The sequence below is a fragment of the Notamacropus eugenii genome, chromosome 6, assembly GCF_028372415.1.
Source record: "Notamacropus eugenii isolate mMacEug1 chromosome 6, mMacEug1.pri_v2, whole genome shotgun sequence".
NCBI classification, from domain to species: domain Eukaryota; kingdom Metazoa; phylum Chordata; class Mammalia; order Diprotodontia; family Macropodidae; genus Notamacropus; species Notamacropus eugenii.
The window spans coordinates 40,970,671-40,993,930 of record NC_092877.1 but is presented as its reverse complement, the minus strand read 5'-3'; the positions used below and the strand labels follow the sequence as shown (position 1 = coordinate 40,993,930).

At 44.5% G+C, this 23,260-nt stretch overlaps 2 protein-coding genes across 3 annotated transcripts in view; one reads left to right on the top strand and one right to left on the bottom strand.

Moving 5' to 3' along the window:
- Positions 1 to 6,557, bottom strand: part of OTOG (otogelin) — a 111,965-nt gene extending 105,408 nt beyond the window's left edge. Inside the window, exons 1-6 of the mRNA XM_072621406.1 lie at positions 6,510 to 6,557; positions 5,942 to 5,986; positions 5,779 to 5,836; positions 5,607 to 5,677; positions 5,435 to 5,512; positions 628 to 706 (exon numbers count right to left, since the gene is read on the bottom strand). Of these exons, the coding sequence (XP_072477507.1) occupies positions 628 to 706; positions 5,435 to 5,512; positions 5,607 to 5,677; positions 5,779 to 5,836; positions 5,942 to 5,986; positions 6,510 to 6,557 (379 nt within the window). The remainder of the gene's footprint in view (positions 1 to 627; positions 707 to 5,434; positions 5,513 to 5,606; positions 5,678 to 5,778; positions 5,837 to 5,941; positions 5,987 to 6,509) is intronic.
- Positions 6,558 to 8,033: 1,476 nt separating this feature from the next.
- Positions 8,034 to 23,260, top strand: part of USH1C (USH1 protein network component harmonin) — a 64,513-nt gene continuing 49,286 nt past the window's right edge. For both annotated transcript variants that reach the window (XM_072619630.1, XM_072619631.1), the window contains exons 1-4: positions 8,034 to 8,288; positions 21,003 to 21,070; positions 21,950 to 22,093; positions 22,298 to 22,436. In XM_072619630.1, coding sequence (XP_072475731.1) covers positions 8,049 to 8,288; positions 21,003 to 21,070; positions 21,950 to 22,093; positions 22,298 to 22,436 — 591 coding nt within the window. In that variant the 5' untranslated portion in view covers positions 8,034 to 8,048. The remainder of the gene's footprint in view (positions 8,289 to 21,002; positions 21,071 to 21,949; positions 22,094 to 22,297; positions 22,437 to 23,260) is intronic.

Genomic DNA, 23,260 nt, shown 5'->3' with positions numbered 1-23,260 from the left:
CTACAGCCCCCACTCTAGAAACCACTGGACTAGAGGATGGAGAAAGTCAGCCACACAGATATCACTGAAACCCAGTGGTTGAATAACTGACTCTAGTTTCGTGTTTACCATTAGCTGGTGGTAATGGGCATATGAAAGATTTCAATCTACACCCCTTTTCTCAACAATTCTCAAAGGGCAGTTACAAACATACCTGGTTGGGGAATAAAGTATAGTAAGAAGGGGAGGCCATGAGCAAGAAGAGGTCACTAGAGTGGAAGGGGAGAAGAAACCCCAAGAGAAAGAGGAAAAAACAGATCAGGACTTGGCTATAGGAGGTAGATTAGACTGAATCAATCAACAATTACTTATTAATCACCTGCTATGTGCTGAGCACCATGCTAGTCTATGGGGTATATAGAAAATGGGAGGATAGCCAGATAAGAGGGAGGGCTCACACAGATACACCCTAAGCGTATCACGTCAATTTCCTGTCCAGGTGCATCCAAATATATGGAGGAGACATTTGGGAGAAGGGAAGGCCGTGAGTGGTCCTCCAAGATGAGGAAAAACATGAAGACAGCAAAGGACTCTTGGAACTCTTCAATTTCATGAATCAGTCCCTTCCCAAGACTTGAGACAACTTACAGGGAGTTGCACACTTGGTACGATGGAGTCGTCTTTCCCAGAGAGAAAGTATGGTGGAAGGCCCTGAGGGATCAGACTCCTTCAGAATGACAAGAGAGAAGAGAGTTGTTTGAAGCAGATTCAAGGAACAACTACATTTTCTAATTCATTCCCAATGTGTGGATGCACCCAAGCCACAGAGAGGTAGAGGAGGAAAAGGCAGGTGAGGGAGTGAGAGATTTATGGAAGTTCCTGACCCCATCATACTTAACAATCTCCACATACTCTTAGCAACTGCTGTTACAGAAGACCTAAAGTCTCTTCCTTCAGGTTCTGGAGGAATCTGGTTTTTTCTTCATTCACCTGACTTTTCTTCCTCTACCTATCTTTGGCATGGGTGAGCACGCTATAAACAGGATCCAAGCCCAGCACATGTATGCGTGAGCATGTGCGTGTGCACGTGCGTGCGTGCGCGCACACACACACACACACACACATGACCCAAGCCCAGTTGCTGAACAATAACTTCCCACTCCAAATAATCCATCCCAAGGAGCCATATACATTGTTGAGAGAGAATAAGAAGGGGAAAGAGAAGACTCTAACAGAGACAACCACTCTTCAGGAGGTCTGGCCAAAGACCATGTACAGGTGGATACTGAACTAAAAATCTGTCCCTTATCTACTCCTCCCCTATGTCAAGTTTCTCTCATTTATAGTCATAGCAACTTTGAAACAGCCTATGGCCAAGCCCATTTGGTTTGCTCAATGTAAGTATTTGCCCCTTGGGAATTTGCAAATGCTACAGATTGGGGCTTGATTTATTTCCTTATTGATCTAGACTTTAGGAAGTGACAATAATGGAGATTAAATGTAAAGCTGGTTGTGAGTTCAGTTGTTAAATATTTATGAGCATAACTCTCATCCTATCTGCATAACCTGGATGATTTAGTCTTCACCAACCCCATTCAGCAGCCTTCTATTCAAGCACCTATTTATTCCAGTCTTGTTCCATGCAAGTCTATGTGCACAATACTAGGGAAAGTTGCAAACTAGATCCTAAGCTGTTAGGTCATATGAGTCCAGCTCTTTTGCATCAATATTCTTTTCCAAGTCCTCAAGCACCATGACTTCAGAGCAGCTAGGTTTACAAAGAATCCAATGGAGGATGAAAAGCTAAAAGATGGATATGCTACAGTAGGTTACCCAAGAGCCCCAAGTAGGAAGTACAAAAGACATGACTGAGGACATCGATGACCAGAAAAGAAAGTGGGCTAGTTATGTGGCAAGAGTTAACAACAAAAGAAGCAACTTGGCAAAGCGGGTGGAATCCTGGACTTGGAGTGTAGGTGAACTCAGTTCAAATCGTATCTCAGGAACTTCCTAGCTGGGTGGTGAAGGGCAGAGAATTTCATTTCTCTGAACCTCAGTGTTCTCATCTTTATAATGGTCCTATAAGCCTAAGAGCTTTTATGGGAGAAAAAAAAATGTGGTATCAACATGACTCTAAGACACTGCTTACATTGCTCCTTCTTTGGAATCATTGTCCCTTTTCTGGAATCTTTTATGCCCCAAAACATCCAGTTGCTTAGGTAACTGGTGAGTCTCAGAATTGGGAAACGAATCAGATCTGTCTGAGGGAACCCCACTAATTTTTATCAAATACATCAGCTGCCCTGAAGCATAAAATAATGATGAGTCAAGGTGAGCCAGAGTGAAGTTGGTATAAATTCCCATTTAATTTCTTATGACGGCCCAAGACACATCAAAGATGTAATGGGGAAAGGGGAAAATCATGATGTGCAAGGTATAACCACTACTTTCCCACCAAAAAAATTCTGAGCAAGGGACTCCTCCTTCAGGTAGGAGCCCTCTTGGAATGATCAACAACCTCTAGGATGACCCTCAGTTGTTTAGCTTTCAGGCTTCAAACTCATAGTTGTATAATAACAGAGAAGTTTACTTCCACCTTTGGAGATATAATAATACTCTGAGGCTGGTTTTGAAGTCAGACCAGCAAAACAATTGATCTTGGACCTTATTTTCTTCATCTGTAAAGTGAAGGCGCTGCTAAAAGATCTCTGCAGTTTTTTCTGGTTCTAAATCTATGATCCTATGTTCTAACATGCAATGGATGGGTATCCTTTTAAAAAAAAAAGACTCAGGAACTAAAGTCAAGCATCATTGCCCCCATTTTCAGAGTCACAGGTCTTACTGGGATTAAGCTCAGCTCCCTACACAGATAGGTAAATGCCTTCCCTCTGATCTCAGCTGCGCTCCCCAGGCAACAGCTCTCACAATAATGACATTCCACTGCTCTAAAAACAGTAACCTGAGAACTCTGTCAGGGGTCACATTCTTAGGGGGCTGGTGACCAGTCTTTACAGGTCTATAGACACCTCCCTAAGAAGAAAAGTGGGAGGCAAACTTACTCAGTAATCCTCCTGTGTGCAAAGAAAGACAAAACTGTGTGGACAGGGGTACTTAGATAAAGATTACTACATGATGAATGTGTTGAGTGAGCCAATGATTTGGGGAGATTGTCAAGAGGCAGCATAGCACAGGATAGAGAGTTATCTTTGAAGCTGGGAAGTCCTAAATTCAAATCCAGCTTCTGGAACCTAATGGCTGCACTTTTATCAGCTGTAAAATGAGGAGCTTGGACTAGATAACTTCCAACTTTAGATCTAAGGCCCTCTGATCATAGTCCAAAATTTCATTACCCCCTCTTCCCCATACACTTTTTTCTCACCTATCTGCAGTAGCCAAAGTGCCTGCTGGATATACAGTTATCCCCTTCACATCTCCCAGGTTAGGGGTGCAGCAGCCACCACAATCTGGAAAATCTGTGTAAAAATTTTTGGTGGAGCCTCCCTTCATACCAGAGAAGGTCTGATTTTTTTCTTTTTATTTTATGGGATTTACAGTACCTTATTGTAAAATTTGGGTTGAGATTATACAATACTATACATATTTTGTGAATTTCTGAATTTCTAAACTTTTTCTTTGTCATTTGAGTCTTCTCATGTTATCTGCAGCTTCCTCAAAACTCTCCAAAAATTTCCATTTAATTTCTTGTGCCGACCTTCAATATATCAAAACCACAATGAAAAAAAATCAAAGTGAGGAAGGGATAACTGTATATTTCTCTCCTTTTATTGGAAGCAGAGGATAGTGAAGAGATACAGACTAAGATTTTGGAGTAGAGGAAAGAGGGAAAAACCTGCTGGTCACCAACTGGAAAATCAACACTGAGTTCTACTAACTTTTGATCCAAAGATACATATCCTAAAGGTCCTTTTTTTCTTGTGGACTGTTATAATTATTTTAAGTGAGTTATAGAGATAGCGGTTTCCCCATTCTCAATATTATGGAGAAAGTCAGGCAAAGACAACCCCAGAACACTGGAGATTTCTCTGCAAACTAACTGAGTCTGTCAAGACTGCTGGAGAATTATATCTTCCGTCTTACTGACTGTCTCACTCCCGTTTAACAGCAACAAAAATTAACCTTCTAGCAAGTGGGGTTCTGGTTCTTTATAGGGTCAATTTAATTACTCACTTTATGATATGGGAAAATAAGTTAGGAGCAGAGATAGACAGCAATTAGAAGAGGAAAGTGGAAAAGGAAGGAAATGGTAGAAACAAGTTTGCCACCTGGCTCTCTGGCCATCACCCTCTCTGAACCAAAATTTTTTAAAAGCCACACCCCAAACTCAGAAGGCTATGATTGAAATTCAGAAGATGGGAAGTGCTGGATCACTCAGATAATTGCTCCACTCTCTATTTCACCTATGTAGATGCACACAGTCTAGCAGCGCCTGCTGCCAACTCCCGTCCCCCACCCCATATTGCCCTAGTTTTCTATCATGCATCTCGGGCAATGATCCCAGGCAGCCTGAGAAGTTTAGTGTGGGATAGAGGGGCCCAGCTTGGGATTCAGGGTAGTGCTTCTGAGAGGCAGAGGGAAAGAAAGAAGGAAAGAAAAAAAGAAAGAAAGGCAGGAAGGAAGGAAGCAAGGAAGGAAGGAAGGAAGGAAGGAAGGAAGGAAGGAAGGAAGGAAAGGAAGGAAAGGAAGGGAGGGAGGGAGGGAAGGAAGGAAAGAAGGAAGGAAGGAAGGAAGGAAGGAAGGAAGGAAGGAAGGAAGGAAGGAAGGAAGGAAGAAGGAAAGAAAGAAAGAAAGAAAGAAAGAAATAGAAAGAAAGAAAGAAAGAAGGAGGGAGGGAGGGAGGGAGAGTTCTCACTCTCTCCCCACCCCCACTAGCTCCTTCTTTAGACAATACCCCAAAGCCATCGTCTGTCACCAGATGAGTGGATCTACCCCCACCTCCATACACACATACACAGGCATTCTCACACATACCCACTTCTAGGTTCATAGGAACTGGGTCTGATGGTCTTGCTCATGGGCCAAATCAGTTGGCAGAAAAGTATTATCTATTTGGCCTAAGATGACACTACCCAAGTAGACCTGCTGTCCCATTGACCTGATTTACAAAATCTCGCAGCTGAAAACGATCTTAGGGCTTCATCTCAATCAACTGCTTCCCAGATCAGGAGACATCACCCTATAGCCTTCCCAGATTGCCTATCTCCTCTGGAGCACTGACCATAGCAAAGTAGCGCTAAGATTTTCTTTGGGCCAGATCACTCACATGCCCCAACTTTTTTCTAAGTGTACTGCTTAGTCCAGTGTGTGTAGAAGGAACACCACTAACCAACCCTCTTTCCCAGCCAAGACAGAGAGGTGGAGGGGTGGAGGCTCCGGCAGAGGATTCCTCCCACCCCTGTCCAGAAGTCCCACACCAGTGTCCCTGCAGTCCCCTTACTTGGTCTTCTCCGCCGGCGGTGACATCTCCCAGACGAAAGCTGGCCTCTTCAAGGCTGGGGAGGGAAGAGGCTCTGGGCTAAAGGAAGCTTAGCTGAGCTTAGTTTAAGGGCTTAGGCGGTTAAGGAGATGCCCCCCCCCCAACACCACCAAACCAGCCCTTCCCTCCTCACCTGGCCCTGCCCTTCTTTCTCACCCCGATGCGCCAACGAGGGGCTCAGGGCCGGATAAAAGTTCAAAAATCCTTTGGGAGGGGGCAGAGATGCCCTCAGAGTGCCCTCGGAAGGCTCCCTCACCACCCCAGGAGAGTAGCGGACATGGGTCCCAACCTCCCACCCTACTCACCTGCGCTCCGCAGCGGGCGGCGGCTCCGCGAGGCCGCTAAAAGGAGTCGAAGTGGTGGCTGAAAATAGAGGGAGGGTAGCAAATTAAAAAGCCTCTAGCTTGGGGTCTCGTCCTCTGTTCCCCCGACCCTCGCTTTGGCTTTCATTCCTAATTCTCAGCTCACCTCCAGGGACCCAAAGACAAAAAAGTAGGAGCCAGATCCCAGACGCTGTGGGGTGCGAGACCAGGACCCCCATTGAGGACCGTCCAATAAACAGGGTTCTAGGTGACCACAGGGTACGTGATGCCCTAGACTAGGCGAGGGCTCATTTCTGGCAAACCGCAGGCGAGGCCTTTGGGAAGCGCAGCACCTCTCCCTTTGGCCTCTGTCTGTCCCGTCCACTCCAATCCTGTCTGTCCTATCCCGTCCAGGCCAGTCCCACTCTGTTAATCTCAATCCCCCGGCCTCACTTCTTCAGGGAGCCTGGGAGGGCGCGCTAGGACAACCCAGTTCATTAGTATACTTTAGGTACTACCTGCCTTTCCCCGCCCGCCTCAGGGCGGAGACCCGGGCTAAGCACCTTTCCGCTTTGGGTAGGGTCTATTTAATTCAATTCCATTCGAGCTATCAGTTTAGCAACGCCTTGGCCAGGGCACTGTCCCACTCAGGTACGTAAAACAGTCGTCACTGTGACCTTCTTTATGTGCCCTGGACGCAGACCTTCTTCAGGGTACTTTTGCACTCCGGCTACCTGCTTGATCCAGCTCATTTCTTCAGACCTTTGCAGATCTGGCCCCATGGGCAGTGTTCCTACCTATCCTTCTACTTCCTACCTATCCTTGTACCTCCTGCCAGGCTCCCAATGCCACTTTAAAAAAGCTCAGAAGGACAAGTTGTCTATCCATGTTCTGCTGTGTCCTGTCCTGTTTGCTACCTGGCTGGAATAGCTGAAGAAGACTCTAGGTTTGGATGAAGGTGAGGGTTGGACTTGAGTTAGGGTCTGAACACCACTCCTGCTAGTTCATTCTGCAAAAGAAAAGAAAGTTCAGCTAAAAAAAGTGTTTAGTGAGTGTGGATTCAAGTTTTACCGAAAGTTATCTCCCTCCTTTCTTCCCCAGGAGATTCTCCTCTTTTGTATTTTCCCACCACTTCTTCAAAACCTGACCTCAGGAAAGAATCTCAGGTCTGTAACTAAGGTAATGTGAATAGAAGACCCCAAGGATTTGTTTTCAAATTTCACTAGAAAGGCTTCACACCTTCCCTCTTTCTCCCACCAAAGAATTCCAGGTTGTTGTGAACTTTTGGACAACCAGGAAAGGTTTTTTTTTTTGACCTACAGAATTCCTTCAAGAATGACGTAGACAAAACCTGCCTCCTCACATTATGTGCCTCCCCGCTTCCCCCAACACAAGTAATTCAGACTGAAGGGTAAATATATGATAAATCTGACCTGTTGTCTCTCCCTGGGGTGTTTTTACATTGGAATAAATGAAGAGTTCACCCAAAGAAATAGATCTCTAATACTCAAAGAACTACCTTGGATACATGGAATATGGAAAGGTAAGGTGGAAACACATTAGTTATATTAAAAAACCCACCCTCAGAGGCAAGCCTGCACCCATTTCTCTGAAAAGTGGCAAGTAAACCAAGTCCTGGACCCAGGGTAGTCTTCAAGGCAAATTCATCCTCCTTTGAAATTCTCTATTCCTATCCGCCTCCTCCCCTCCAACTTTCCTTTCCATACCCTTTCCCTGCCCGATATGTCACTCATGAGTAAGCTGCCTGCATTGTGACCTTCCCACAATTTCTCTTCCCTTCTCCCAGTCTGAAGTGTAGTGGGACGGGGTGAAATGGGTTGAGGGGGATGGAATGATGCCGGTGGGAGGGGATCAGTGGAGATGAGCTCTGCTGCTTTCGTGCTAGACTGTCAGGGTTTCTGTGGTGAGGACAGCCAGGTGAACGAAACAAGAACTGGTCTGGAGAGTTGTGCTTGGATCACCAAGCCACAAGCTAGCCCCCAAGTGATCGCTGCAGACGCTCCTGGCGACCCCTGGCAGATTTTCCATTTTAGATCCCTACTGTCTGAGTGATTTGGGGAGGAGAGACAGAGGTATCTCAAGGAATTAGATTCACTTCTGGAGATCGGGTCCTATGTGGACACAGTCTTCTCAGTCCTTTCAATCCAGCACCCTTTCCCTCAACTCTCCCAGATCTCCAGCCTCGCTCCCTAGCCTTGTCCCCGCCCTCAACTACTCTATGGGCACTAGTCCCGCCCCAACCTGCGCACCCCATGCCCCGCCCCTACCTGCGCACCCCACTCCCAGTGGCTCAGGATCCCGCCCCCCAGCGGCTTCGAAGCTCCGAGATCTACTCCACAGCTGCTCTTTCCTTCCATCCGACCTCTGCCCCTCCCAGGGGTTTGTCCCTGTCTAGCTACCGCCAGTCTGAACCGAAAGAAGTCGTACCGTTCCGTGTTACGCGGCCCAGCACGACGATGGACAGGAAGGTGGCTCGGGAATTCCGGCACAAGGTCAGAGCCACTAGCAGGCAGGCGGGTGGTGCTAGCTCGGGGCCGCAGGAACTCGCACTCGAGGGGAGAAGAGGGAAAGACAGTCCAGGGTGGGGTAGCTGGAGCTGATCCCATCGGACCTCTGGTCCACGGCCGCTTCCCACAAGGCCGACCTCAGAAATGGTGCCTTTAACACCGCCAGAGGATGATCGAGGAACCACTCTCCCAAACTTGGGCCATTCGAACGGCTTGTCTGGCCCGGAACCTCTAGGTGAAGCTTTTAGAGAGGGAGGGAAGGACGGACGGAGGGAGGGAGGGAGAATGCAAGCCCGGCTGGCCTCACTACGCACACCATCTCCAACCCCCCTTCTTCTGGAGCAGCCTCATCCACCATACTATATGACTCTCATCTTTCCCACCCCCAAGAGACACTTGTATTGACTTGGGACTTAGCTGGGGACTCCAACCTTGGGACCCCCATCCTGCTCCCTCCCTTCCAAATGGGAGCCAAAATGTGCCGCTCTTCCTTCTCCTTCCCTCCCCTCCCCTCCCCCCACACACAGTCTGGGCAAGAGGGATTCCTAAATCATCTCCAGCCAAATCTTCAAATGGGCTGAGACTCCTAGGAAGAACCCTCACTCTCCTCCCCAGGACGGCCTCCTCCCACATACACACAAACACACACGCAGGTACGCTGGCTCCCATTCCTCCCCAGCCTGACCAATCAAGCAGGGAAGAAATGAGTTGTGGATTACCTTGAAGTTGAGCTTTTGCCCTTTCACCTCAAAGAGGGCTTTCCATCCATATCCTTTCTCCGTATTGTATAAAGGGGTCTTGATGCTCCAAAGAAGGGCCCCATGGACCGGGTCACCCAATCAAAGCTTAAGGTTGTGATACAGAACAGATCAAAGGCAGATATTGCCATTTTAAGAAGGAAGGATTGGGAGGCCCCCATCTGGGTGGTTGGTCAGGGTGTTTCCAACTTTAAAGCCCCTCAGTGTGATGTCTGCCGATGAGCCCCTTGGTGTTTGGTTAGCATATCATCAAACATTAGGCTGATCTGAACAGCAGTGAGGTTCATTTAAGTACCCCATCTGGGTAGGCATCCACATTCTAACAGGGTAGAGTTATAATACTTCATTCTACCCATGGGGCTCAGACACCTGTAGAATGTCAGAGCCAGAAAAAGATCATAGAGATTATTGATCAGTAAACAGATAAGCATTTTTAAAGTACCGACCATGTGTATGCCAAGGACTGGGTTGGGCCCCTATACAAAAAGGGAAACAAACTATGTCTGCCCTTTGGGAGCTGCTGTTCTAAGCAGATACAAAATATTCATGAGAAAAATACAGAACAATTTGCGGGGCAGCTGAGAAGGTTGGAAAAGCCCTGGTGTATACAGGAGCTGAGCTTTGAAGGAAGCTAGAGATTCTGAGGCACCGAAATAAGGAGGGATTCCACTCCACAATGGGATAGAGCCATGGAGAAACAAGGCTCTAGAGTCAGAGGATAAGGGGTCAAGTGACATCTCAATTGATGGCTATCTGGGTCACCTTGGACAAGTTACTTAACCTCCTCAACCACAGTCTCCTCATTTTGCAAATGAAGGGATTATAGTTAAATGGCCCCATAAACTATATTGTGGCATATGAGAAATAACCCGTAGGTCAGTTTGTTTGGACCATAGTGTGTGTGTGTTTGTCCTTCATTGCCGAAGAAGACCATATCATCAGAGAAATAATGACATGACTTGCACTTGACTTTGTTTTGAGGGAGGGAGGGCTGTACAGGTCGCCAGCCTCACTTCTCCTCCAGAGCCATCTGAATCCAGTGACCAGATATTTATCAGAATGACTGGAGATGACCCAGGATGAGGCAATTGGGGTTAAGTGACTTGCCCAAGGTCACACAGCTAGTGAGTGTCAAGTGTCTGAGGTGAGATTTGAAATCAGGTCCTCCTGACCCATGCACTGGTGCTCTATATACATAAAGGAAGGTAGTCTGAAAAGTCTCGGAGTCAGATTGTGAAAGGCTTTATTCTAGAGAGAGCCATTGGAGCTTCTTGAACAGAGAAGTGACATCATCAGACTTGTGTTTATAGACAATCATTTTGGCATCTGTGTGGAAATTAGTTTGGGGACTAGGGAGACTGGAGGTAGGGAGACCAATTAGGAGGCTATTTTAATAGTCCAGTGGAGATCACCTTGTCCAACCCCCCAGAAGATGGTAGAGTCAAGAGAACTCTTGAACTCTTGTTTCCTGACTTTCAGTCCAGCATTTTTTTTTTCCACTCCACTGTATAACTGGCATTCACTTTATTGCAGGGTCTGTGATGGGGGTGAGTAGTGTTATATAGTGGAAGGATAAACTCTTCCTAAGAAGATGAAGGCTTCCCAATGCAGATTCCATAGTGAGAGTAGGGAAAATGGGATAGGTGAGAATTAGGCTGAGGCCAGGCTGATGGTCAGCAAAGGACAGTTCAGTGTGTAAAAGGACAGAAGGGAAGAAATTTCAGCCGATGAGTGTTTGCTGAGTGTGGATTTCAAACAACTCATTTTGTAGAAGGGCAACCCCTCCCCCTCCCCCGCTCCCAAAGATCTCTTGTGTCTGGCCTGAAGACTCCAGTTTCACTTGTGCCACTGGGCTGTGAAAGGCAAAGTCCCAGAGTCTGGGCTTGGTAATAGCTTTGTCCGTGAGTTACTCCTTTTTAAGGAAAGAATGTGTGTGTGTGTGTATGTGTGTGTGTGTGTGTGTGTGTGTTCTACTCTGCTTTGGCATCTTTGGGGGCCTTCTTGAAGGAAGGAGGTTCTGAGGGGTATATGTGTGTGTGTCTATGTTTGTGTGTGTGTTTTCTGCTCTTCTTTGGGGTCATACATTAAGGAAGGAGGTTCTGAGGTATGGGGGTGAGGAAGTGGGGGGGGGGTATGTACACGCCCGCTGTGGGTCTACTGAGCCTACAAACACTACCTTCCAATGGCCTTGAGCCCCTAGTTCAGTACCATTGTTCTTCCATGACGGTGTTTCCTCATCATACTCATGTTTATGGATTTATGCTCCCAAGAAATATGTGGGTTGATGAGATGGCAGGGTGGGGACTGGTCTGGACTTTGTACCAAACAGCTGTCTGAGGGAGTGCTAGGCCCTAGAGAAAGAAGCTTTCCCCAACCTCCCCACCCCTATCCCTTCACTCACATGCTTGTGCAAATTATGCAACACACACACACACACACACACACACACCCCACGTGTCCGAGGTTTAGCAATGAGTTCAGAGTTTAAAGGGAGAGAATCCCTGGGAACAGCATGAGGAAAAAATGTATTTTGTGATGAATTCAAACAATCTACCAGGGATTTCCCCAAAGTTCTTCATATTAGCTATTTGAAGCTAATTTTTAACCCATGGAAGGGGGGAACCTCCCCCACTCCCAGTGGACTGTAACCTAAATCTCTTGGTTTTTAAAGTGACTTATGACCTTGTTGCCATCTTGGATATACTAAGTTTTTATAGTAGTGAGGGTACTGGGTTTGAAGTCAGAGAATATGGGTGCAAAACTCAACTGTGCTACTTAGGATCCTGAGTGACCTTGGGCAATCGACAGACTTCTCTGAGTCACAGTTCCAATCTGTAAATCAAAGGGGTCCAACTCTAGTCCAAGGCCTCTGAATCCCTTCCAGCTCTAAATACAGGTTCCTATCATCTTTCTGGGTTTCTTACCAGACTTTAGCCCCTTTATTAGACCATAAATTCTAGACCCAAAAGGTACCTTCAGAGGTCATTTTACAGATGAAGAGGTTGAGCCCCAGAAAAGGAAAATGACTTGCCCAGAGTAACACAAGTAGTAAGTAAGTAAAAAAGCTAGGTTTGGAAACCAAGCCCTCTAATTCCAAGTTCAGTACTCCTTCCTGTGCACCACGAATTGATTCTCTGTTATAGCTCCTAGAGGAGTTGTGTGAACTGCATTCTAGCAGTTAACAATTCTAGATTAAATTAGATAAAATTCTAGAATATGGAGGGAGATATCAAAGAACTATGATCACTTTAGTGCCAACAACTTCTGAAACCAAGGCTAACACTTTATAGATAAGAGAGACAGACAGAGACAGAAGAGAGAAGAAAGAAAAGAAGAGAGGCACAGAGAGACAGAGACAGAGATACACAGAGACAGAAAGACAGAAGAGACACAGAAAGAGAGGGAGAGAGAGAGAGAGAGAGAGAGAGAGAGAGAGAGAGAGAGAGAGAGTTTATTTACTTGAACAATACGAATTCATTGTGAATTTACAAGCTGAAAACTTGGATCTTTCAGAGCGGTCTCCACACTGAAGAGTGGACATCTTCCTGCCATTTTCCTACAAATTTCCATACCCTATGCTTATGCTCCCTCCCTTAGCCTATACCTAGTATCTCCTTGTCTTTGTTATCAGATAAGGGCAACCAGCTAGGCTCAGCAAAAACCTTCCCCTTCCCTAGAAAACTCCAACCTTCAGGTGCTTCTCTGGGTTATCCTGGTCCTAGAGTAGTTATGACTTTGGTGATCTGCCTGCACTGACAAGATATGATAAAGAAATGGGCAGAGAGAGATGCTCTGAGTTATCAATGCCAGAATTTCACTGATGACCTTACCTCCTGTTGACCTCCTTTGCTTCTCCTGCTGTTTAAGAGGGAACAGGATATAGTTTCTTGGGCTCATAGATTTATAATTAGAAGGAACTTTAGAGATTATTGAGTCCACTTCCCTCATTTTACAGATTCAGAAACAGATTCAAAGAGTTTGAGTGAAGTATCCAAAAGATTTGAACCCACATCTCCCTGAGTCCAAGTACATCACTCCATCCTATTGCCCTACTTGTTTTTTTCCAGTCATTTCTCCACCCATTTCCTTGACTCCTTGGTGTTTTCACCACTTAACAGTATCTGGGAACTAGTAGTCACCTTATAAATGTCTGTTCATTGATTGTTTTGCTTTGGGTCCCAAGCCTCCCTTTGTATGAGTTAAAATGGGTAGAAATAAAAGCCTATTATTTTATGTGTGTCTTGCACACCTTGAAACCCTAAGATATATAGCTGCTATTAAGGACTAATACATCTTTTTATTGGTTACCTGTTACATGCCTAGCACTTTTCTGATGTTGCTGACAATACAAAAAATATAGCCAGTCCATATCCTCAAGGATCTTACAACCTAGTTGGTCATAACAATAACTCACATTCATATACCAGAACTCTTTCCTCAGGACAAATTTTATTATGATGTCCATTTTAGGGATGAGGAAACTGAGACTCAAAGTATTTGTCCAGGATCAGACAGCTAGTAAAGAATTAGAATCGGACTTGGAACCCACATTTTCTATGGAGATAAATCCTTCAGGGACTGCAGGATCGTACCCTAGAGCCAAAAGTTACCTCAGAGGCCACTTTACCCAACCCTTTCATGAGGAAACTGAAGTCCAATAACTTTCATGGCCACAAAGTTAGTGTCAGAGGTGGGATCTGAACCTATGACTTCCTAACTCCAGAACTAGTGCTCTTTCTACTGGGGCAGCTTGCCACCTTTGCATGCTTTTTCTTTCTTTGTTAGTAGTCTTTTTCCAGATCTTCTGGTAAATTCACCATTAGGTATCTACCTGATATGCTGAAGAACTTTCTTTTATTTGTTTAATAGTGTGGGTATGCCAGTGTCGTGGCAGTAGCAGTAGCAGCAGCAACACTGGCAGTGATGATGGTAGTAGTAGTAGTGTAGTTGTAGTAGTAGTAGTAGTAGTAGTAGTAGCAGTAGCAGTAGTAGTAGTAGCAGTAACAGCAGCAATAGTGGCAGTGGTGGTGGTGGTGGTGGTAGTAACACTAGTAGTAGTAGTAGTAGTAGCAGTGGCAGTGGTAGTAGTAGTAGTAGTTGTAGCTGTAGTCATAGTAGTATTTATATAGAATTTTAAGGTTTACAAAGCACTTTACAAATATTATCTCATTTGATCCTCACAACAACCCTAAAAGGGAGGTGCTTTTATGATCCCCATTTTACAGATAAGGAAACCAAGAAGGACAAGTCAAGTGACTCATCCATGGTTGCACAGATAGTGTCTGAGGCTGGGTTTGAACTCAAGTCTTTCTGACTCCCCAGACATTTTACTAGCTGTGTGACCCTGCACGTCACTTAACTCTGCCTCAGTTTTCTCATCTGTAAAATGAAGCAATGGCAAACTACTCTAGAATTTTTGCCAAGAAAGTCTCAAACAGGGTTAGGAAGAGTCAGGCAGGACTGAAAAACAAATAACTGATAACAACAGCTTCCTGACTGTAGGTCGCTAGCATTCTGTCCACTGCATTAGTTGGTCAGTCCATTTGTTATCCCTCACTCATATTACATGAATGGCCCACCATCTTTTCTAATCATACAGAACCTTGAAACTACTTCCAACACATCCTGTCATTCACAAGCCTTCACTGGTAGATAATATATTGCTGCCAAAGGTATTTGGGGCCAGAGGACCTGATTTTAGTTCTGACTCTGTTACTTATTCACTGTGTCCTTTCATTCTGTCTGAGTGAAGTATAAAATGAGGATGCTAATATTTATGCTGCTTTATTTGTAGAAGGAAGTCCATCAGAAATGTTGAAATGCTAATAAATGAAAGTTATCATGAGTGTTTCTCATAAAGACTTTATAGAGATGAGGAAGTAGACATAATGTTTCCGAAGCTGTCAGGAATCTTCTGTGTGTGTGTGTGTGTGTGCGTGTGTGTGTGTGTGTGTGTGTGTGCGTGTGTGTGTGTAAGGGAAGACAGATAACTGTGATCTTTTTCACCCTTTTGAAATCTTTCCCTCTGGGAGATCTGCATCACTGAACACTGATTCCTGGGTACCTTTAAGGTGGCCATTTCCAGACTAGATATCTTCACTATGTGTAGTTTTGGTCAGATTTGGTTGCTTTTTCCTATTTCATCTTCTAAGTTTGCCCTTAGAATTCGTCAGACCTCTCACAGGATCACATATTGAATTCACATGTAATACTATACTTATCCCTATTTAGTAACATCTTATTATAAATGCTAAATAAGCATTTATTGTTTGCTATGTGCCAGGCAATATGCTAAGCTTTGGGGATGCAAAAAAAGGCAAAAGACAGTCCCTTCCCTTGGGGAGCTCGCAACCTAATGAGAAAAACTACAGGCAAACAATTATGTACAGTCTCTGTTCAGGATTGATGTGTTCAGTTGTGTCTGACTCTTTGGATGAGAGTTTTTTGGCAAAGATACTGATGTGGTTTGCTATTTCCTTCTCCAGTTTTTTATAGGAGGAGGTTAAATGACTTACCCAGAGTCATAGAGTTATTAAGTGTCTCAAATCAGGTTGGTCTTCCTAACTCTAGGCCCAGTACACTATTCACTGCACCATCTAGCTGCCCCTAGACATAGAATAAATAGGAAATAATCAGAAGACAGAAGGCACTGGAATTAAAAAGGATTAGAAAAGGCTTCCTCTAGAAAGGAGATGTTATGTAGGACTTGATGGAAGCCAGGTAAGACAGGAGTTGGAAGTGAGAGGGGAGAGAATTTTCAGGCATTGGGGACAGCAAGTAAAAACATTCAGTGCCTAGAGGTGGAAGGCCTTCTTCAAGAAAAGGCAAGGAGGCTAGTGTCACTGCATCACAGTGTGTGTATTGGGGATGGCAGATGGTATAAAGTGTAATCTAAGAGTTAGAATGGACCTCGGAGGCCTCTAGTCCAACTCATATCTGAAGAAGTATCTCCTCTCCCCCTAATAATGTCTTATAAAAGTAGCAGTCCAGTCTCTGTTTGAAGAGTTCCAATGAGGGAGAATCTATTACTTCCATTGACACCTCATTCAACTTTGGAATATGTCTAATGGTGAAGAAGTTTTTACTTAAGTCAAGCCTAAATCTGCCCCCTTTCTGGAGCTAAACAGAACCGACTGAATCACTTTCCCACATGATAATACTTCTTATTCTTACATACAGTTATCCTGTCAGCCCTAAGTGCCCTCTTTTCCTAGCTGATCATCCTAGTTCTTTCAGCCAGTCTTTGTATGACATAATCTCTAAACCCTTTGTCATTTTAGTTGTCACCCTTTGTATGTTTTCCAGTGTATGAGTGCCCTTCCTGAAATGTTTTGCTCAGAGCCAAACATAATACTCTAGATGTCATACGATAAGGACAAAATGCAATGAGCCTATTACCTCCTTAGTCCTAGACACCAAACTTGTCAGTACAGCCTAATATGGCATTAGCTTTTTGCATTGTCTTTCACAGTGTTGACTCATATTAAGTCTGAAGTCCAACGGAGCCCCAGATATTTTCAAGTCAAACTTTTATATAGCCATACTTTGCCTACCTTATACTTAATGAAGTCTATTTTTGAAATGCACTATAAGGGAGTGAGAAGATGTGGGGAGAGAGAGAAAGCACATGATTAAGAGGACAAAGTCCTGTAAGAGATAAGGGCACGAATAGAGGGCCTTGGTAAGAAAGAATGATGATGATGTAGTGGGGTTGTGAGATGTGGAGTAGAATAGATGAGGGAGTTTATGACAGATGGCCTCTGTTTTCTCAGGAGGAGATTAAGTCCTTTGTTAGGAAGGAGAAGGAAAAAATATAAGGGGTTGGAGGAGATAAAATTGAGAATAGTTGTTGTGGAGTGCCAAAGTGTCGAACAGAGTAGCATCAAAAGATTGCTATGCAACAGAGAGAATCCAGTTGACATTAGTTAGTATCAATCTTTAGTGGCACCAGTTAGCATAGTTGTGTGGCTTGTCCAATAGTAATCAATAGCATGTTAATAAGAATGGAGAAGGAGGAAGATGGGGGCAAGCCAGTGTTGCCAGTTATACCTTACCGAATCCTAACAGAACAAGGAGACAAAGGACTAAAGGGCAGAGGATAGTGTATAGTTGAACTGGTCAACCCAACATTCAAACTGTGAGAGAAAGAAGATGAGCCCAGGGTGGAGATAATGAACTGGGAGAGCAGAGAAGTGGCAAGGGACTGGAGGTCATGCTATAAGGGTGAACATACTCTTAGGACAAATGAGGCTGAGGGAGGGATGGAAGCATGGGAGGTTATGACTAGAGAATGGAATGTCCAAGTTCTGAATCATGGAGGTAGGAAAGATTTAGGTGATGTTGAGATCAAGGAGATATGCATTCATTTGTATGAAGAGTGAAGCTCTAGGTCATGGGGGTGGAAGAAATCAAGAACTTAGGAGATCAGAGCGTTTGAGGGAATATAATATATTTTTGAACTTCTCAAGTACTCAGGTCTCTTTTGGGCTCTATGATGACTGAGTAGAAGTCATTTGGGGTTTTCTTGGCAGAGATACTAGAGTTCTTTGCCATTTCCTTCTCCAGCTCATTTTACAGAAGAAGAAACTGAGGCAAACAGGACTAAGTGATTTGCCCAGGTTCACACAGCTAGTAAAAGTCTTTGGCTAAATTTGAACTGAGGCCCCTCTGAGTCCAGGTCTGGCACTCTATCTGCTAGGCTACCTAGCTTAACCCCACTTTGGAGTTTGAGGGGAGAAATCCATATTTGCTACGGTAACAAGCAGGATATGTCAGGTTGTGACAGATCTTGACTCCCAGGCTGGCAGCTTCTGTCTACTACTCCATACTTCCTCATAAAACCTTGTCAAAATGAAATACAGTTAGCCTGGTTGTTGCTGAATGCATGCTGGCCCCTAGTGATCATTGATTCCCTTTCTAAATGCTCACATATCATCCTTCCAGTAGTATGGTCTAGAACTTCGTCAGGATTAGAAGTCTCATTCACTGTCCCTAGTTTGAAATATCAATTCCTTCCTTTTTGAGAAACATGAGACATCTGCCTATTCCCTGCAGCATCCTCTTTGTTCTCCATGATTCTTCAAAGATCACCAACAGCAGCTCTGCAATTTAAGAATCCTTTGACCTTTAATAGTCTGTGAAAATGGTTATGTCAAGCTTATTGACATCCAGGTTACATCATTCCCACTTTGCTGACAAGAGTCATGTCCAAAGTCAGATTTGGGAGATGCTTCATGATGACCTCTTTCCCAGGGGAACTGCTGACACTTAGGAATTCAGCATCTAGCAGTTGAGGTTAATGCTTCTCTAACTGTGTATCAGGTCTGTCTCTTCAGCCCAAAGGCCTTTGAAAGTATGAGATTTCGGGGAATTATCAAAGGTCATTTTAGACATCTTCCTACCTCTGGCACAGTTGCATCATGGAGATGAAGGTCTCTTACTGGTAAAACTTTCCAGGGGCTGAAAACTGATAACTTCCCTCAGATGCTCATTTCACTCATATAAACATATACGTACATAATATTATATATAATCTCATATAATTATTATCACATAAGTCTCAAACTTATTAATATTCAGCGTTCTTATAAAGAAAGACATCTATAAGGAATATATATACATGTATATATAATAGTAAACATAGAGTGCTAATATATTACATATATTATAATTCTGATATGAAGTTAAACATATTCTATTAATACATAATATTAAATATATATACCTTGTATCCACGTTCTCTCCTCCCTTGAGGAAAACTGTCTTTCTTTATATGTGTATGTATGTATATGTGTGTATGTATATATATGTGTGTGTGTATGTGTGTGTATGTGTGTGTGTGTGTGTACACACACATATGAATAAAATGAGCATCCAAGGAAAGCTATTGACTTTTAGCCCCTGGAAAGCTTTACCGATAAGAGACCTTCATCTCCATGATGCAGTTGTACCAGAGGTAGGGAGATGTCCAATATGACCTTTGATAATTCTCCCAAACCTCAGACTTTCTAAGGCCTTGGGGCTGAAGAGACAGACCTGATGTGCAGTTAGAGGAGCATTATCCTCTACTGCTATCTAGGAGTGACACTGAATTCCTAAGTTCCAGCAGCTCTCCTGGGAAAGACGTCATTATGAAGCAGCTCCAAAATCTGACTTTGTCAGCAAAGTGGAAATACTGTAACCTGAAACTCTACCCTGTCCATGCACTGGGACCTGCTGGGGTGGGAGGAAGTGACATGAAGATAAACCAGCAGACCAGAGTTCAGAAACAGCATGACTCAGAGCAGGGTCTCAAACCCACAGTTCAAGTCACTGCAGAGTCTGCCTTAGCTCAGTGGACAGGTGGTTTCTTGCTAGGTGGGCATGTGTTATGCACACATATGTGTTATGTGGGCATGAGTGAGTGGCCCAAGTCCTTCCTCAAAGCTCTCATCCACCAGTCCAGCCATCACCAGGCAAGGCATTCTGAGCAGTTACTGGTGGCTTGCATCACCCCATTTGTGTATATGAGAAAGGGTCATTGTCATGTAAGGGTGTGTGCGACTTCTTTGCATTGCTACATCTGTGTGAAAGACTTGACATTTCCACATATCAGGAGAAGTGGGAGACAGGAGGTTGTCATTGACACACCTATGGGAAAGAGAGGAAGAGGATGTCTCCACATCTGTTTGTGGAAGCTGACGTCATTACTTTCACAAATGTGTCCTGTATCATCTGCAGAATGATATTCCAGCAGCAAGCCCTTTGGGTGCAGGAATTATTCTATCTTTGTTTTTATATTCCCAGCAACTAGTACAGTGCCTGACACATAGTAAGTACTTAATAAAATACCTGTTGGTTAAATAATTACCTGCAAGTTAGTGATATTACCATTTCTCTGTGGGGATGAAGCCACATCTGAGGAAAGGCTGGCATTCATCTGGAGAGGGAGCAGGAGTGTCGGCATGGCCACATCTGCATCTTGTGGGTAATCTAGTGGATTACTCAGAGGAGAGGGAGGTTGACATCTGGGCTCCCAACTTTACTTTCAGGGGTTTGGAAAGGCTCCTCTGACCACGAGTTTCCCTCTGAGTATGAAGACTCAACTGGGAAGTGGTTCTTCCGTCCTAGGTGGATTTTCTTTTTTTTTTCTTTTTTAGTTTTTTCTAATTGTTTCTTTTTTAAAATTTTTATTTTTTTAAATTTTTCAGTTTTGTACAATCACTTCCATAAGTCTTAGACTTTCTCCTCCTCCCTCCCCTAGACGGCATGCAATCTTATATAGGTTCTACACCTTCTTATTAAACACATTTGCACATTAGTCATGTTGCATGGAAGAATTAAAATGAAAGGGAGAAACTATGAGAAAAAACCAAAGAAAACAAAATATAACAGAAGAGAAAATATTCTGCTTCATTCTTCTTTCCAATTTCATAGTTCTTTCTCTGGATGTGGATGACATTTTGACTCGAGTCCTTTGTGAATGTTTTAGGTCCTTGTATTGCTATGAAGGACTAAGTCTACCAGAAAAATTCCTCATACACTGGGGTTGTTACCATGTACAGTGATCTCCTGATTCTGCTCCTTTCACTCAGCATCAGTTCATATAAGTCCTTCCAGGCCTCCCTGAAGTCTTCTTGTTCATCATTTCTTATAGCACAACAGTATTCCACTACATTCATGTACCATAACTTGTTCAGCCATTGTCCAATTGATGGGAATCCCCTTGATTTCCAGTTCTTGGCCACCACTAAGAGAGATTCTATAAATATTTTTGTACACGTGGGACCCTTTCCCATTTTTATGATTTCTTTGGGATACAGTCCTAGAAGCAATACTGCTGGATCAAAGAGTATGCACATTTTTGTAACCTTTTGGGCATAGTTCCAAATTGCTCTGCAGAATGGTTGGATTAGCTTGCAGCTCCACCAACAATGAATTAGTATTCCAACTCTCCCACTAGGTGGATTTTCTGATTGAAAATGATGCTGAGAAGGATTACCTGTATGATGTTCTACGGATGTACCATGAGTGAGTATGACAGTAACTCCAGGCTCCTCCCTATCTTCTCCATTCTATCTTCCCCTCCCCATTCTCTCTCCTTTCTCTCTCCACTTCCCTATCTTCCCTACTGGCCTATTTGCTGCTTGTACTGAGACCTCACTGTTTCAAGGGCCATAGGCCCTGGCACCCAGTCTCCATGGGCCTCTGCTGAGGGGAGTGGGCCAGACTAGCCTGCCATCTGACCCAGTTTCCATCTGGGCTCTGTAACTATTTCCACATTAACAACACCAGCTGGGGCAGCCCCAAGAGAATCAAGGGCTGGTAATCATTCAGACTTGCCCCTTCATGAAAGTACTATTAGGGACAGAGGTGGGGAGTACAGACCAGGAGGACCAGGGGGACAAGGGTTTCAGAGGGACAGGGGTTATCTTGGGGAGCAGGAATATGGCTCAGGGTCTCAGGCTGGCTGCTTTTCTTTGGTTGGACTCCTGGCTGTCTCTATAAATTCCTCTCTTCTCTCTCCAGCCCTACCTTGAAAAATACACAGCATAGTATGCTAAGCTCATGGAGACAAGTTACTCAGATCCCCTCAGGGCCTTTGTATTATGCCATTTCCTTTTCGATCTCTCCTTTGTACTACATTAATCTGACTGGTCAGTATTTCTCATCCTCAAGAAAAGGACACTTTGGGCATCCTGTTTTTTTCTTTGTCTCTATCCCTGAAAACAAAGATACAACCAACATTACCAAAACACTCCTCCCTGACCACAGCCCCCCAACATGTGTTGTGTTCGCCTATTAGAATGTTGACTTCTTAACATGTATATCCCCAATACTTGGCATAGTGCCTGGAAAAGGCCTGGAAAATCCACCAAATAAATGCTCTTTCATTGCATTTCCTATAAGGGCTATGGATGTCTCTGTACTGGTGGGCGACCTGAAGTTGGTGATCAATGAACCCAATCGCCTGCCACTGTTTGATGCTGTCCGGCCCCTGATCCCATTGAAGCACCAGGTGGAATATGACCAGCTGACACCCAGGCGTTCCAGGTAGGGACAGAATTGAGGAAATGATGGGGAAGGTAGGCAAGGAGGGGTGAGGTTAGAGCCCAGTGTTAGGCGGGGACTTAGTCGTTGAAATCAAAGGGTCTTCTCGATGCACACATACGAGGAGTACTACATTAGCTGGTTAAGGAAGGGGTGGCTGTGTTCAGGAACTCATTTCTGGTTGGACATCTTTATCTTCTTCAACAGGAAGCTAAAAGAGGTGCGCTTAGACCGGACACATCCTGAAGGTCTAGGCATTAGTGTACGTGGGGGCCTGGAATTTGGGTGTGGCCTTTTCATATCCCACCTCATCAAAGGAGGACAAGCCGACAATGTCGGGCTCCAGGTGAGTGAAGGGAGATCCTGGCAAGGGGTAGGTAGTAGAACCTCCCAGCTGCCTATCCAGTCATGACTATTAAGATCCAGTAAGTTCTGAATTCTAATCTAGCCTCTGGTTGAGTCCTTGGGCACAGCTCTGAGCTGCCCTTTTCCCCAATGTGGAGAAGGGAGCTCAGAGTCAGTCCATCCCCTAGCAGGGTCATTGAGCTAAGACAGTTCAGCTGGCTAGTCCAAACTCCTAGAAATCAGGCAATGGTCTTCTTCCTGTTGTTTGTATAACACTCCATCTTCTGCCTCTTTGTCTTTGCCTTGGCTCTTCTCATGCCCAAAATGCATCGCTTTCTCACCTCTGTGTCTCAAAATCCTGAACGTCCTTCAAGACTCAGCTGAAGCATCACTTACATGAAGCATTTCCTGATCTCCATGTGCACTGCCCCCACCCCACCCCCAAACCCCCATAGTAGTTTTTTTCTCAAAAATCACCTCAATCTCTTTTGATCTGAGTCTAAATCCACAGTTAGCCTAGTTATTATTTCTTCAGGAGGCGAATCTATGGAGTCTATTGGAGTCAGTGCAATCCTGGCCAATTTTGTCTCACTCCCAAAGGTACCATTTGCTCAGAAAACTTAGAGGTGAGGAGTAGAAAGGGGTTATTCAGTCAAAACCTGCCCCTATTCTTGTCCCCTCCACAGACTAATGATCACATCAACTCTACCCAAACACTCCCACCTAGATGCACTCCCCTATATGTTGTCTCCCCCTATTAAAATTACTAGTAAGCGCTCATCTTTATTGCCCTGGGGAAGTCATTTAACTTCCTCCAGGCTCAGT